We start from the raw sequence: 15,880 nt of genomic DNA, 5'->3' as shown, positions 1-15,880 counted from the left end.
ATGTATATAGGGACAAATTTCCCTAATATATATACGAGCATAGACTTGAAAATGAATATAAAACATTTTATTTTTCTCATCGGATCGGACCAAAGTTGTATATTCTCTCTTGATAATTTTATATTGCGTATATAATTTTTAAAATATTTGATATAATTTATATATATATATATATATATATATATGATTGTTAAATTATGAAGAGTATCTACTATCTAAAATGCAATCGAACCTAAAAACTGTTTGATAATTTGTTTTTATGTTAGTTAAAAAAAAGATAATTTGTTTTATGTTGTTGTTATCGACCAAGTCGTAATGATAAAAACCCAATATGTTGATCGGATAGGATGAGATAAGAACTATCACAAAACTATGAATAAAATCCAAAATTTAAAAGTAACCTTCGACCACTGCCTCTTGAACGTGTGTGACTAAAGGACAATAATTTGTTGACAAAAAACAATAATTATGGCTTAATGCTAAAATATAACTAATTACGTGTTTTCTTATGAAGCAAGTATTAAACAAATCTTAATTTGATATGTTTCTTGATGGGATGCAAACCAAATTATAATTTGAATCTCCCCGAAGAGAAAACGTGGAATCATAAACACCCACATGATCTGTTAATTAACCTTTACTTTAAAAACGTAATGTAATAAGCTAACTCCACTAGATTAATGTATTAAACATACATAAGTCAGATAAATAAAGTTCTTAAATGAGAATGACATGCCACGGCGGCATTCACACCCATGCAAACAACGTGCTAAGCCAATTTCCACCAAGAATACTTTTGATTTTTATTTCTTTCCCCGAAAATTGTATGTACGCGTCGGTTGTTTTTTCAGCTATTCATATATAATGGTGCGATAAAGTAACCAATAATTGAACCTTGGTTTACCGAAAGGTATGACATGACTGTCAATTATAAGTTACAGAAATTTTTAAGGGATAAAATATTAACATTTTTATCACAGGATATTCAAATATACCACTTTGCAAAAGAAAATATCTCATATATAAATAATATTATGCCAAAAAACGTTAAAGGTATTACAATGACCTGATGATATAAGGTATCTGACATCGTAACAATATGAAAAGGGATGAGTTAATCTGCTCCTTTCTTGAGTTATTATTCAAAAAGAAAAAACACTATACAATCTTCTGAAGTTCCAGTGTGATTAAAGCCAAATGGTAATGAATTAAGTTCCACCTTGTTTTCAACGTGAAACTCTTAATTATTATTAGAAATAAAGGCCTCACGAGTAACAAACCTAACCAAGACTACTCTTATATTGCGAAATTCGTGGACGATAATTCGACAAGTACGTTATACCTTTATGATCTCCTTATTTTAATGCTTTTGCATTGTACATGTAGTGTCATTTCATTAGTCAAACAATGTGACAATAATTAGAAAACTTACTGATTGTGAATACTATACATGCACGAACGCATAACGAAGGATAAACAAGCAATCGTAAAGAAAACCAACTACCAAAAAAGTAGTTTTTTTTAACCAAAAAAGTAGTTGTATGAAAGTGTTTTTAATAATTTTAAAATACTCTGGAGTGAATTTATCAAACGTGACTTTTGTTTCATTTGTTGAAAATGGATGTAGTCTTGGACTTCGGTCCAAATGGTTTACACGGTGGATCGTAACAGATGATCGATCGGTTCACTCCCTGACATTAGTCGGAAGATATTCCAAACTCGGGTCAGGCAGTATGGTAGCCAGTCCACTCTGTAACACTAAGTGCGTTCCTCCCAAAACTGACCGGATCAACCGATAAGGTTTACTAAAAAAAAATGGAGTTTGCCATACGCCAGCAAGGCATTAAACTACACAAAGTTTTGAAATTACTAAAGTCTAAAGTCTCCCTCAAATAAACATGGAAAGTTAAATATTCAACAAGCCAGCAACCACACGTGTGACTTACGATTCCTCTATCAAGTGTCAACATTTTGCACCTAGCTAGGGTTATAGGTGAGCATATATTAAAAGTTACTGTACGGATAGTTTGAATAACTTTTAAAATAACTATAATAAACGTTACGGCTACAATGACGAATAGAGGTAGATTGGAAAAAGTAAACCATTACAGACAGACGAGACGAAAATTTTGAATATAGACCAGTGAATAATTGTTCTTTAATATTTCATCACATATACATGGACCATTGTAAATTTGAGAATGATTTACACGGACCATTTTAAGAAAATATTATACATATAGTTATGGGTGTGGAACTGTGGAACCTTCATAAGAAAATATCTAACAAAATTAAATTTTCAATTATCTCAATATAGTGTGGTGTAATGAAAGCATACTTGTTCTACTGGAATTTGAACACTTTTTTGTCAAGTATCCAACTACTCAAATCAACATCTTATAATTTTGTATTCTCGAATATAAAATTATTGTCTTATCATCACATTTATAAAAATGATTTTTAGCATCTTTATTATAAATACTAATGTATCGTCGACAATGAGTATTGAATAATCCAACCTTCATATATACAAGCTATACAAGACTACTCAATCTATAATTTAATGAAACCTCTAACTACAAATGTAGAAATCATTAGTCATAGCTCATACGATGTTTGTTTGAAGCAACCAGTAATACATTGATAAGGAACCGGATCGTTTTTAATCCTTAAATAGTCTATATATTGCTTTGCCTGATTTGAGTTTTCATGGGACTTTCATGGCTCATTACAACTTTACAAGTATCAGTATAACAATGGTATTAATTTGGTCGGTCTCCAAAGTCAAGTTAAAGTTGGTGACATGAGATTAGGTTTGAATAGATGTGCGTGTAAATGGTCATAAATCAAAATAGTTCAGTTTATTTACACATCTAACGTATAAGTTCCAAACTATGATATGATACCTTTGAAGTGTCAACGCTCATCTCCAATTCTTTTGGCACACACTTATCTAAAACTCTTTAGAATATTCTTTTGTTCCAAAGATACTTTAAAACAGAGAGAATTCAAAGGAAACATAAATATTTTATGGGTATCTATTGGGATTTGGATATGAACTACAGATGGAGAAATATAATATATACTGAATTACCAATATTAAAATAAATCAATCCATCCCCAATGATTGTAGGTTTCACAAAAAGAAAAGAGAACTCAACATGGACAAACTACAAAATAAAATTCTCAACAGTCAAGATAAAAACGATCAATAAGTGAAACATTTATACGAAACTGAGGACACGTGTGCAGTTTAGTTTACAAAAAAAAATAAAGACAAGTAATAATATAAGAATATATAGTAAGCAATTAGGGATTATGATGATAACAAAATTTTGAAGTAGAAGAAAAGATTGGGGGAGATTCTGGGAGAAATCAAAATAATATGGGTTTTGTGCAAATTCCCAAAACTTGCCACTATACTCATAGTGAGGATACGGCCTCTATGGCGCTTCCTAGTGGCCACGCAGCTTCCACGGCGCGTTCTCCGTATTTCACTTTCTTCACTAACGTTATTGTCTGTGATGGCTTCAATCCTATTTACAAAAATATTAAATTAAATTAAAAGATTAAACACGTTTCAACTAAACTATGGAAACTCAAATACATTTTGAACAGTGCAAGGTTTTGGGCAGGCAAAGAACCGAACCGACCGAACTCGGAAAATCAATTTGGTTTTCACTTCACACTAAAAACTAGGACCAACCGGACCATTGATGATAATAACAAAACTATGTGCATTTCACTCAATTATATCACACGACACAAAAATTTCAAAAATCTAACACATTCAATTACTATGTGCATGCCTATCATATATTACTAACCATTATCATGATCATTTTATACTATCATTCTCATGATAGGCGTAAGTGTAAACTGATTTTTTTTTTTGGTTCGAGGAGTTAAAAGAAAGGAAGTAAAGAGTAGCTTACCGAATCCATCAACGAGGAGAGTATATTGGTAAACAAGATCCAAGCACAGGTAAGGAAGATTGTCTTCCTCCACACGTGGGAACTTCGATTTGCCTTCTCCCATTTTCATGTTACACGCTTGGGTAGCTGCTTCCTCAAAGTCAGCTGGACGAACAGTAGCCACAGGTTGCGTCGGGTCAACAAAACCAGCCTGCCATCACCTCCATTGGTTTAAAGCATAACAAACAATGTGATGTTAGTCACTAAGTCTTAAAAGGCGAAGAATAATTACCTCTGCGGCTCTATCAAAGAAAAATGATGCGACAAACATATTCTTCTGGCCACCACCGCCTCCACCGTTCCAAACTCCACCGAATGTGCATTTCATGTGTGTACACACTGAATCATTGACTTTGAGTGCGTTAAGAGCTACTCGCCTGCATTCGTCTAGACTTGCACCAGATGAAGAAGCTGCGGCTTTGAATGCTTTTCCACCATACTTGTAAGTACCTGAAAAGAATCATATGTTCCATAAGTAAAGCTATTATCATCAAGAAGTGAAATAGTGGTTAAGGGCAGGACATGCAAAGAGGATACAACACTGATTACTTTGTACATTAGAAAAACAAAACTACATGGAAAAGAAGGTGTAATGTGATGAGGATATGATGCAGAGAGTTTCTAGTTCTAAAGAGAGTGTTCCTCGATAAATTAATAACGTTTCTCACTCACCATCATAGCCGGTCACAATGCAGGGGTTGTTAGAGCCCTCAGAAACTTTCAAAATCTCTGCTCGTGCAGCCAATAACCCGTAATGTAGGTAGCTGCAATCAACAAGCCAAAAAGATATTGCGTTTAAGTTGGAAGGCTAAATAAAAATTAGTTTCACGTCTCACAATTATCTAATGGGTATAAAAGCAATGACATATAACCAACCTGTGAACATATAGGAAATACTTCCGTCCCTTGAGATACATTTCTCTGACATAAGAATCCTCGCCTTGTAATGGTTTTGGTGCGGTTGCAGCATCTTCCTCTGATATAGCATATGCCATCTGAACAGATCCCCCTCCGAGATCAACCACTCCAACTGTTTCTGAGTAAGGCTTTCCCAAAGTTTTTAGCAAGTAGTTGATGGTCACCTTTAAGAATCGACAATTCATGGAAAAAATGAAACTTGTTAGTTGATTTCAGGTTGTTTTCTAATAAAAATAAAAATATTCAGGGAAATCAGTTCTCAAAATTACTACTCAGATTGGAAAAAAAATACTTAAGGCATTCCTACGGAGACACAACAAATACAAGCACCCAAGTCTTCAGTAGTACTATAGAATAATGAGAATAAAACTAGACTTAACATGCGTGTTACACTAATAGATGGAAAAAACAGACAACATACCCATTGGTAAGAACCTTCCTGAGCACCATCTAGAACAGTAACTGCATTTGCCTCAGTCTTCAACCTGCTTCTATCTTTCAGGAGCTCCCTAACCTTTAAAACAAACTCACAATTTTAAGTACAAAAGCTAAAAAGCAGGCGAAAATTAGTAGAAATCAAATGCACAAAGATTACCGCTTGCAAAATGTTTTCAGAAGCTTTATGACCCAAAGCCCTCAAACCAGCAGTTGCCTGGACAAGATATAATGCAAAACAGAGTAAATGATAACATGAATAGCTTCAATTATCATTATGTGCAAGGAACTCGCTTCCATACCCCAACTCTGACAGGAGTCTTAGGACGCAACTCATGGGGAACAGAAGCCTCTGCTTTGTCAAGAAGAGATACCAAAGAGTTTGCTGATTGCCTAGGATCATTAGGATACGCACTCAACCCTGGTTTTAGCTGAAATCATATCAGAGCATTAGTTCAGACTCAAACAACTCCAAACAAGTGCATAATAAACAATGTGTTCTAGTCGGCAAATCGGACATAAACAAAACAATATTTCAAAAAATACTCAAAAAATAAGTTTAGTCGTCGGCATAATTAATAATCTCATATAAATCGCCTAGTTAACAGATTTCTTAAACATCAGTCTAGACAGCTCCCCTAAGCGTCCACCTAGTTGGCAAATCGGACATAAACCAAACATTTTTCACAACGACATTTCAAAAAATATTCAAAAAACCAATTTAGTCGCCCGCATAATCAACATTTTTCAAAACAATATTTTTTTAAAAAAATACTCAAAAATCAGTGTAGTCGCTCGCATAATCAGTAATCTCGTATAAATCGCCTAATTAACAGATTTCTTAAACATCGGTGGTCTAGACGGCCCCCCTAAGCGTCTGCCTAGTCAGCAAATCGGACATAAACCAAACATTTTTCACAACAATATTTCAAAAATATTTTTAAAAAATATCAATTTAGTCTCCCGCATAATCAATAATCTCATGCAAATCGCCTAATTAACAGATTTCTTAAACATAAGCGTTCGCCTAGTTGGCAAAACGGACATAGACCAAACATTTTTCACAGCAATATTTCAAAATTATTCAAAAAATCAGTTTAGTCGCCCGCATAATCAATAATCTCATGCAAATCGCCTGATTAACAGATTTCTTAAACATAAGCGTCCACCTAGTTGGCAAATCGGACATAGACCAACCATTTTTCACAGCACTATTTCAAAATTATTCAAAAAACAATTTAGTCGCCCGCATAATCAAAATCTCATATAAATCGCCTATATTAACAGATTTCTTAAATATTGGTCTAGACCGCCCCTAAACCTCCGCCTAGTTGGCAAATCGGACATAAACCAAACATTTTTCACAGCAATATTTCAAAATTATTCAAAAAATCAGTTTAGTCGCCCGCATAATCAATAATCTCATATAAATCCCCTAATTAACTGATTTCTTAAACATTACATCGCACTAGACACTTGACGAAGACAAATTGTATTATTGATTACAAACTAGAATACGAACCAAACATCCTTCTAACGCCTAAGATCAATTTTAGCATCGCAATACCTGAAGGAAGAGCTCGAGCTCATTCTCCAAAGGAACGAGATCCAAATTCTCATCAAAACAGTAAACATGCACGCGGCTTCCCGAGCTCCCCGCGTCGAAGATCACAGCGTACTTCCTCGAATTCGAGCCTCCTCCTTCGCTACTTTTCAACGCGTACTCCTCGATGACGGAGGTCGACGCCCCCGGCATCAACAGGATCACGAGTGTGATCAGCACGACGGGAATCGAGATCAGGAGCAGGAGACCGCGATGCCGATGGATCTTATCGGAGAGAGACTCGTGCCTCCCGATCGCTCGCTTCGCCGTCATTTTCCCGCCGTCGATCGAGAGAAGGCTCTGGTGAGAGTCGGATGTTGGGGAAGTGGCGAGTCCTGACTCGAGCAGCTCGGAGGCGGAAGGGGAGCGGTATCGGATCTTGTTGGCGGTGGCGGAGGACGCCGATGTCTGCGGCGGATCCAGATCGGCGGTGGATTGCGAGTGCGGTTTCGAATTGGACTTGTGCTCACGGATCTGTTACGTTAGTGATTTAATAACGATTTTGTTTGAAGGAAGAGAGTTGGGTAACATTCACGAAAAGCTAATTGCATTTAGTGTAAAGTTTTGACAAAAACATAATTAAAGTTTTAACTAACGTCATTAGGGGGCATCTGGTTTGAGATATTTAACCGAACTAAATTGACGTCAACCAAGCCAAACAAATCCCAGCTAAACCGAAATGCGATAGTTCCAACGGTTTAGAAACATCAGAGGTTTTTATTTGATGTAGTAATTTAAAAAAAAAAATCGATTTTTAATGATTATTTAAGATGATTTTGGCTGAACAATAAAGTTATTGTGATTTAGATAGTATTCTAAAATCTTATAAATTTGGATTCTTGATTTCTATTTTAAGAACTTACTAGAAATGGGTTGCATATTTTTTTTTTAAAAAAAACTGATATTTAGAAGTAAAAAAAAAAAAAAAAACTTACTAGAAATGGATTCTATGGATCCTTGCATATTAAAAACTTGCTTTTTTTTGGCAACTGGTTACTTTGATTAATTAAATAAAACATAACAGAGTTTTAAAAACATAAAATAGAGTACTATGGCCTCAGGCCCAAAGACTTACTAGAAATGGATCCTCGCATATGTGCATGCGGATGTTTGTTTTTAACTTTTTATAAACAAATATTTTTTTTGTACTAATGGTAATATATATATTTTTACAAGTTATCTGTATTAAATAATTATCTGTATAACATTTCTAAACATCATAATTTTATAGTTATATTAAGTAGTTTTATTTTATTTTTTGAATCGTGAATTATATCATCCACATTTTTTTTGATATGATCTCTCTATCCGCACAAATGTATTTTTATTTTTGTATGGATCAGATCTTAAGTATAATTATATATATATATATATATATATATATATATATATTATTAAAATGTTTGTGCTATATTTTATAGCCTTCAAGATTACCATATAGGATTTGCATTGGGCTGTTAATTATATGGAAATATATTTAAAATCAAATATTTACATATTAATTTATATTTTATTTATATATAATATGAAAGACTATGAAACGCTAAAGTTATACAAAATGATAAATTTTGTAATTCTTAAATCAATTTAGGCAACTTCATAAATTTTATCGGGTGGATGAATTAACATTGATTAGTTTGAAAATGAATTTATGTATGTTTTATGAGTCTTTGAACCGAGAAAAAATGGTAAAAATTAGAATAAAGTAATTTGTCATTCTTAAATCAATTTCGGTAATTTTATAAATTTTGTTGGGTGGATGAATTAACATTAATTAGTTTGAAAATGAATTTATGTATGTTTTATGAGTCTTTGAACCGAGAAAAAGATAATAAATGCTAAAAATTAGAATAAAATAATTTGTCATTCTTAAGTCAATTTAGGTAACTTTATAAATTTTGTCGGGTGGATGAAGTAACATTAATTAGTTTGAAAATGAATCTATGTATGTTTTATGAGTCTTTGAACCGAGAAAAATATAATAAATGCTAAAAATTAGGATGAAGTAATATTTTATTGGTATAAAATGTAATTAACGATTTCTTTTAAAAGTAAGTTAATATTTGTTGTTATATCTTAATAAGATAGATTTAAATCCAACTCAAATCACAACACATTTCATAAATTCTACAATTTTAAAATATTTTTAGTAACAATAAAATTTTAAGTACATTTTAGTATCACAAATTTGCTAACAGTAATTTATCATTTTTAAAACAAATCAATTTGATAACATTTAATGCTTATCAACCGAAAGAGAGTGTGTGAATGATATATGCACAAACCGGATAATAGTCGACATCCGCACCAATTCATAATATAAAGCTTGAATCTAAACAATGATAAGGTTTCTCCTTATTTTGGAATGGAGAAGAAACCTTCTGAATCTTTCTACATCCCAAAACCGGTAAAGTATTGAACCGGTGTAGTCTCGATTGGTTTATCCCCTCAGGCTTTCTTCTGTTTCTTCTGCTGGGGTTTATGTGGTGGGAAGATAGTACGGAAGACCAACGCAGCAGATAAAGCTCCAACGAAAGAACTGATCCAGTACACGTAGAAATGGTCCCATGTGTTGTGAGAGCTGTACATATATGCCCACCCAAACGCCTGCATTGCAAACACAGAGATAGATTCAGAAAAGATCATTCATCTTTCAAGGACATAATCATAACTTACAATGGCGGGATTCATGGCTGGTCCGGTGTATTTAGAGCCAGCAACAACGAAGCAAATGGTGGCGAGAGCGAGCAAGAAGGTCTTGGCGAGTAATCTCCGTGGACCCCTGATGATAATAAGCAAAGCCGCAAAGGTAATACCGAAACTTAAGATGGTTTCTGCAATAGCTCCGGTGTGCACATCAACCTGAAGGGAAGGTCCTGATATCATATGCTTGTACTTCTCTGGTATGAACTCCATGATGGCTAGTGCACCTCCTGCCGCACCAGCTGCCTGGTTGAATCACCAAAATATTATCTCACATTTTTATTTTTCAGGAATAAGAAATTTTTATTGTTTCTAGTGCAAAAGGGTGTAAGAATCAAGAACTGAGTAAAAATCATGAATACTTGATCCTACCAAGAGGCATTAAAGTGTTTTTTACTCCTTGCTAAATCAACTTTACTCAATTTTAACAGCCTTTCTATCTCTTTATGTTATACAAAGAAACACATGGACAAGCAACAAACTTCAGAAAATTAAAAAAGAACAAATAAAGAAAGATGCAAGAAGAAGAAAAGTTTTTATTTTCAGCTTTATTAAAGTGGCTAACACATGAATCAACCAAAACAATTAATAAAAGAATCTGATTCTGTGTTCTTCTTGTACAACATCAAAAGCCCCACAACATTGACCCGATCAAAGCGATAATATACTAACAATCAAAATGATGTATGATGCAGTTGAGAAATAAAAGGTAGAATTTTCACTTCAAAACAACATAGATTTGGTGTTTCAAATAAAAAAAAGTGTTTCAAAAAAAAAAAAAAACATAGATTTGAGATTCAGACACAACTAGATTTGAGATTCAGTGGAGACAAATCTCACAAAAGCATATACTTTATAGATATGAGATTCAGACACAACTAGATTCAAACTTCACAGAGACAAAACACAAGCCTATGTAAGGACAACACAGATCACAGAACTAAATCTTCAGACACAAAATCCAAAAACTCTGAAATTTTTTGGATCTTTAGCTTAGAAGTATACCTGAGCAGGTAACCTGATCGCCAAGGTGAAAAGGGTGTCTCCGGGGACACCGGCGGCATAAAAGGCGGCGTTTCCGGTAGGATTAAAGCTAGCGCTACCGAAGACAACGGTGAAAATGGAAACGTAGACGAAAATCAGAAACGTGGTGATGGCCAACGGAGCCCAAGCGATTCCCTGAAAACCGGCGGCGGAGATGATTTCCGTCGTTTGTAAACCGAAGGTCGCGGAGAGGACGACCCAGGAGAAGGTCATCAGCATATCCCCAATCGCTGACTTCACAACGCCCATTTTTCTTCTTCTTCCTCTTTGCGTGTGAGTGAGTATCGAGAAGTGTTATGTGTTTCGGGATCGGGGTCGTTGGCCTGTATGGCTTTGCAGAAGATTTGTTTGTCACAGCTCTACTCCAATAGATCTTTTATTTTATTTTTTTATTTATTTCTTTATGACAACGAAGATATCTTCTTTGTATGATTCACCTAACCAATCGTCTTGCGGTTGTTACAAAAATACAAACTAGTACGTTTTTTAAAAGAAATGTTTTGTTGAAATTATAAGTGGTTTGATATTTTTATATAATTTTCATCAAAACTCATGGGTTCTATATTAGTTGAATTATGAGAGATGTGTGTTCTTTAGTGGTTTAGGTCTTCTTTCATATCAGAGTACTCTTTTGATGATTATTGTCTCTAAATTTGGTTTTATTGTTTTTAGTTTCCTGACAAAAATAATTGTATGGACTCATGGTGACTATACTTTCGAGTTAGTTGAAACGGGCCATCGATGTTTCATTTACTACACTAAACTTTAATAGTCAACACATTTTGAATATTGTGATCACAAGGCAACCGTGTTTTGTAGTAAAATTAGATGTGTAACTTTTATTGTGGATTTATGTATCATTATGTATGTTTCGGATTTTGATTCAACATTCAGTTTCTTCTTTTTGAGTCAAATAATGTTTCGGGTTTCAGGCACATGATTAATTAGGCCCAAAAATCCTTCTGTCAATTGAGTTACCATATGGTAGTTTGTTGACTTTGCTCTGCAATGAGTAAATGATTTCTGAAAACAATAAAGTGGTTCCCAAATTACTCTAGTCAAATTTGTAAACTAGTCAATATACACCATTATTGTCATCTGTTTTTCAAACATAAATGTCTTTCAAACAAAATACCATATATTCTTCCATATAAGTTCTCTTCTTTTTCCTATAAATAGTAGTGTATGGTTTTTATGAAGACACAAAACTAAAACATAAGTATATACTAGAAAGCTAAATATTCCGGCTCCTAAAAAACGTGACAATGAAGTTTACAAAGGGAAAGCAAAAGATCGAGATGAAGAAGGTTGGAGCCTATGCAGCCCGAATGATTATGTTCTCGAAACGTAAATCTGGACTCTTCAAGAAGATGAACGAGATCGTTTCACTATGCAATGTGGAGACGAGTTTTTTGGTCTTTTCTGATTCCGGAAAGCCTTACACATTCGCATATCCGTCTCTGAAAGAAGCGGTTGGCCAGTTTAAAAACCCTTTAAGAGATGAACCATCCGCAACTATCAATACCGGACCGCTGGTGGAAGCTTATAGGAGACAGAAGAACCAGGACCTCATGGAAAGGTACATGGATCTCGTTGAGGAGCTTGAAATAAAGAATGAGAAGGAAAGGATTTTGAAGAAAATTATAAAGGAAAATAAGGAGAAAATATTGTGGAATATTCCTCCGGCCGAAGGTTTGAGCGTGGAAGAGAAGAAGTGGATGCGCCAAACGTTTGTAGATTTACATGTTTACTTGGGCGATATGGCCTTGAAATGTTTTGGAAATGACGGTGACCGTTCATCTTCTAGTCAAGAGAGTTATGGTCGTGATGGCGAAACCTATGCATGAAAAAACTTGATTTGCTGTTTTTTATTTCAATTGCTGTTTTTATTTGTCCTTGTATTGGTAGACTATTAGCATTGGTGATGATGAAACTATTCATCAACGTCTCTCTATTTCTATAGTCAATCGTATTCATTACGAACCAAATATCATATATAATAATCTAATTATTAAGAATAAATCAACATTGTTTTCTTATAATGGTTTCTCGCATAGATTACACACCCTAAAGGCCTAAACTGATGAACAAAAACATTTATTGTTTTCAGGATTCTTGTCAATCGATTAATAGAATTATCAAAAGATGGAGATACCAACCTGGGATTTGTTGTCATATATGTAAGTTTTGAAGGCGTCATCAACAAATGTTGCTTTCAGATCTTCGGTTTCGCAGACAGATTTTTGGTTGAGACAAAAGTAGATTGAGAAATTAATAATTCAAAGGTCCAAATTGAATTAAGAATATTTAGAATTGAAAGAATCTAATAGAGGGTGGTGTAAAATCAATCGATTTAAGAGAGAAAATCTAATTTCATATTTTTTGGAGTAGAAATGGCCGAGCGATTCACTATCGAAAGAGGTAAGAATCAGATGATATATTTTCTCTCTAATAGATCAGACACGAGACACTGACAGACAGAAAGACTTCTCAGAGTATCGACTCGTCGGATCAAAATTTGGTCTGGCTAAAATGAGCGGTTGACAAAAAAAGAAGAGAAAACCTTATCCTTTTCCTTTTCCATTGACCGAGGAAAAAATATTAAATGAATGAAACGACATCGTCTCTTTTTGGACAGTTTGCTGGTAATATAAAAGCCTTGTGCAATATTATATTTATTTTTGGTTGATCCAGCCCATTTAATAACCAAATTTCATGTATGTTATTTTTTTTGCCAACTTTTTATTTATTAAGATAACCAATTGATTACATAGTTTTTACACAGTTCTAGCATCAGAGCCGTGCCTGACTATAGGCTGCCAAGCATTTGCTTGGAGCCAAAAATCAGAATAATAGTTTTAGGAGCCAATTTTGTTACATGGGTCGCCTATAGTAGAGTTGGTAACCGTCATCATTATTACTCTAGGGTCACGGTCCTGTCTAGCATCTATGGCTAATACATCAACATTTGTAAATGACTCTTTACTTGGTACCAAAAATTAAAAGAACAAGATTTTGACATTTCATGGAAATCGTGTATCAGTGAGAACGTTTTGGTGATACACCTCTTGGTGATGCTTTCTTCAGTGTAGAACTGATGATGTAACCCATCAATTAGTAGTTTGCAGTCTGAGATAAAAGTAACTTGATCATAGCAAAGATTCTTCATCTGCTGCACTGCCATTGAAAGAGCTATTGCTTCTGCCTCCAAAGGAGAGTTTGTTGGGTTGATGGAAGAAGAACCTTGGAGTTTTCGAATGCCTTCTCGACTATATAAGGACCATCCAACTTTATCCCACTTCTTTATCATTCTTCCAAGAGGCATCAACCAAGCAATAATATTTTGTGGAGGTGGGTAACACATCATGAATTATTCAAAAAAAAAAAAACATAGATTTGAGATTCAGACACAACTAGATTTGAGATTCAGTGGAGACAAATCTCACAAAAGCATATAATTTATAGATTTGAGATTCAGACACAACTAGATTTGAGATTCAGTGGAGACAAATCTCACAAAAGCATATAATTTATAGATTTGAGATTCAGACACAACTAGATTCAACTTCACAGAGACAAAACACAAGCCTATGTACAGACAACACAGATAGAAGAACTAAATCTTCAGACACAAAACTCATAATTAATACTCCCTAAATTGGTGGACTAACACTATCAAATCGCTATTCTGTAGAAAAACAGAGACAACAAAGGTTCCAAACCTCTTTGACCTTCGTAATATGTTAGTGAATGATCAAACTATGCATTAAAACAAAACTTTCATATTTTTGAATTTTTCTCAAAATCTATGTTTTAACTTCTACGAAAATATTGAATTTTCGGGAAATGCTATATATACTAAAGCCTATGATTTTTAGTGTTGTTTTAAAATTTCTAAACACATACAACAGTTATATTAGTGTATATTAAACTCTCTTTCATGGTACATGGGTATTATTTTAATTTTTTGTCAGTTAATTTAGTAAAACTTCATAATACTCCCTAAACTAGTGGACTAACCACAATAAAATCGCTATTCTATAGAAAAACAGTGACAACAAGAGTTTCAAATCTCTTTGACCTTCATAATATATTAGTGAATGATGAAACTATGCATTAAAACCGAATTTTCATATTTTTGAATTTTTTTCAAAATCTATGTGTTAACCCCTACGAAATTATTAATTTTTTCGGTAAATGGTTTTTATACGTAAGCCTATGATCTTTAGTGTTGTTTTAAAATTTCGAAATACATTCTACATTTTTATTAATCTATATTAAACTCTCTTTCATGGTACATGGTCATCATTTTAATTTTTGTCAATTAATTTATTAAAACTTCATAATACTCCCTAAATTGGTGGACTAACCACTATAAAATCACTAGTCTCTAGAAAAACGAAGACAACAAAGGTTTTCAACCTCTTTGACCTTCATCATATATTAGTGAATGATGAAACTATGCATTAAAGCAAAATTTTCATATTTTTTTAATTTTTCTCAAAATCTATGTGTTAACCCATACGAAAATATATAATTTTTTGGTAAATGCTCTATATACTGAAGTCTATAATCTTTAGTATTGTTTTAAAATTTCTAAACACTATCTACATTTTTTATTAGTGTATATTAGACCTTCATCATATGTTAGTTAATGATGAAGGTATGCATTAAAACTAAATTTTCATATTTTTGAAAATTTTCTCAAAATCTATGTGTTAACACCTACAAAATTATTGAGTTTTACAGTAAATATTTTTTATACTTAAGCCTATGATCTTTAGTGTTGTTTTAAAATTTCTAACCACATTCTACATTAGTATTAATGTATTTTAAGCTCTTTTCATGGTCTAACGGAATCGTTATAATTTTTTATCAATTAATTTAGTAAAACTTCATAATACTCTCTAAATCGATGGAATAACCACTATAAAATCACTATTTACTTTAAAACGGATACAACAAAGGCTCCAAACCTCTTTGAACGTCATCATACGTTAGTGGAGGATTCAACTATGCATTAAAATAATATTGTCGTATTTTTTGAAATTTTCTCAAAATCTATGTGTTAACCCCTAAGAAAATATTGCGTTTTTAGTAAATTTTTTATATACTGAAGTCTATAATATTTAGTGTTGTTTTAAAATTTCTAACCACATTCTACATTTGTATTAATGTATTTTAAGCTCTTTTCATGGTCTAA

The 15,880-nt window shown here is 33.4% G+C and overlaps 3 protein-coding genes across 4 annotated transcripts; 1 reads left to right on the top strand and 2 right to left on the bottom strand.

Moving 5' to 3' along the window:
• Positions 1–3,201: 3,201 nt before the first annotated feature.
• Positions 3,202–7,421, bottom strand: LOC106343588 (apyrase 1). Its single transcript, XM_013782840.1, has 9 exons — positions 6,895–7,421; positions 5,630–5,758; positions 5,488–5,544; positions 5,314–5,406; positions 4,851–5,056; positions 4,647–4,738; positions 4,207–4,424; positions 3,936–4,125; positions 3,202–3,536 (listed from the first exon to the last, which is right to left on the bottom strand). Exons 1-9 carry the CDS (start codon positions 7,201–7,203, stop codon positions 3,424–3,426), a joined length of 1,407 nt encoding a protein of 468 aa, XP_013638294.1. The 5' UTR covers positions 7,204–7,421; the 3' UTR covers positions 3,202–3,423.
• Positions 7,422–9,199: 1,778 nt separating this feature from the next.
• Positions 9,200–13,041, bottom strand: LOC106343936 (aquaporin SIP1-1). Of its 2 annotated transcripts, XM_013783297.1 has the most exons (4): positions 12,837–13,041; positions 10,639–11,008; positions 9,607–9,879; positions 9,200–9,537 (listed from the first exon to the last, which is right to left on the bottom strand). In XM_013783297.1, the coding sequence occupies exons 2-4, from the start codon at positions 10,924–10,926 to the stop codon at positions 9,379–9,381; spliced, it is 720 nt and encodes a 239-aa protein (XP_013638751.1). In that variant the 5' UTR covers positions 10,927–11,008; positions 12,837–13,041; the 3' UTR covers positions 9,200–9,378. The 2 variants fall into 2 exon arrangements, with proteins under 2 accessions (XP_013638751.1, XP_013638750.1); XM_013783296.1 differs by lacking the exon at positions 12,837–13,041 and having other exon boundaries at positions 10,639–11,047.
• LOC106343937 (MADS-box transcription factor 23) lies at positions 11,164–12,822 on the top strand. Its single transcript, XM_013783298.1, has one exon. The coding sequence runs from the start codon at positions 11,943–11,945 to the stop codon at positions 12,522–12,524; it is 582 nt and encodes a 193-aa protein (XP_013638752.1). The 5' UTR covers positions 11,164–11,942; the 3' UTR covers positions 12,525–12,822.
• Positions 13,042–15,880: the final 2,839 nt, after the last annotated feature.

Source organism: Brassica oleracea, chromosome C5 (genome assembly GCF_000695525.1).
Source record: "Brassica oleracea var. oleracea cultivar TO1000 chromosome C5, BOL, whole genome shotgun sequence".
NCBI classification, from domain to species: Eukaryota; Viridiplantae; Streptophyta; class Magnoliopsida; order Brassicales; family Brassicaceae; genus Brassica; species Brassica oleracea.
The sequence above is the reverse complement of the archived record's forward strand: the minus strand, read 5'-3'. Positions and strand labels throughout refer to the sequence as shown.

Excerpts from the sequence above, each read along its gene's own strand:
- LOC106343588 (XM_013782840.1), bottom strand. The coding sequence starts at position 7,203 with ATGACGGCGAAGCGAGCGATCGGGAGGCACGAGTCTCTCTCCGATAAG. Across the intron at positions 5,759-6,894 it reads AGCTCGAGCTCTTCCTTCAG|CTAAAACCAGGGTTGAGTGC; the intron begins GTATTGCGATGC and ends ATATGATTTCAG. Across the intron at positions 4,126-4,206 it reads TCTTTGATAGAGCCGCAGAG|GCTGGTTTTGTTGACCCGAC; the intron begins GTAATTATTCTT and ends AGGTGATGGCAG.
- LOC106343936 (XM_013783297.1), bottom strand. The coding sequence starts at position 10,926 with ATGGGCGTTGTGAAGTCAGCGATTGGGGATATGCTGATGACCTTCTCC. Across the intron at positions 9,880-10,638 it reads CGATCAGGTTACCTGCTCAG|GCAGCTGGTGCGGCAGGAGG; the intron begins GTATACTTCTAA and ends TGATTCAACCAG. Across the intron at positions 9,538-9,606 it reads CAGCCATGAATCCCGCCATT|GCGTTTGGGTGGGCATATAT; the intron begins GTAAGTTATGAT and ends TTTGCAATGCAG.
- LOC106343937 (XM_013783298.1), top strand. The coding sequence starts at position 11,943 with ATGAAGTTTACAAAGGGAAAGCAAAAGATCGAGATGAAGAAGGTTGGA.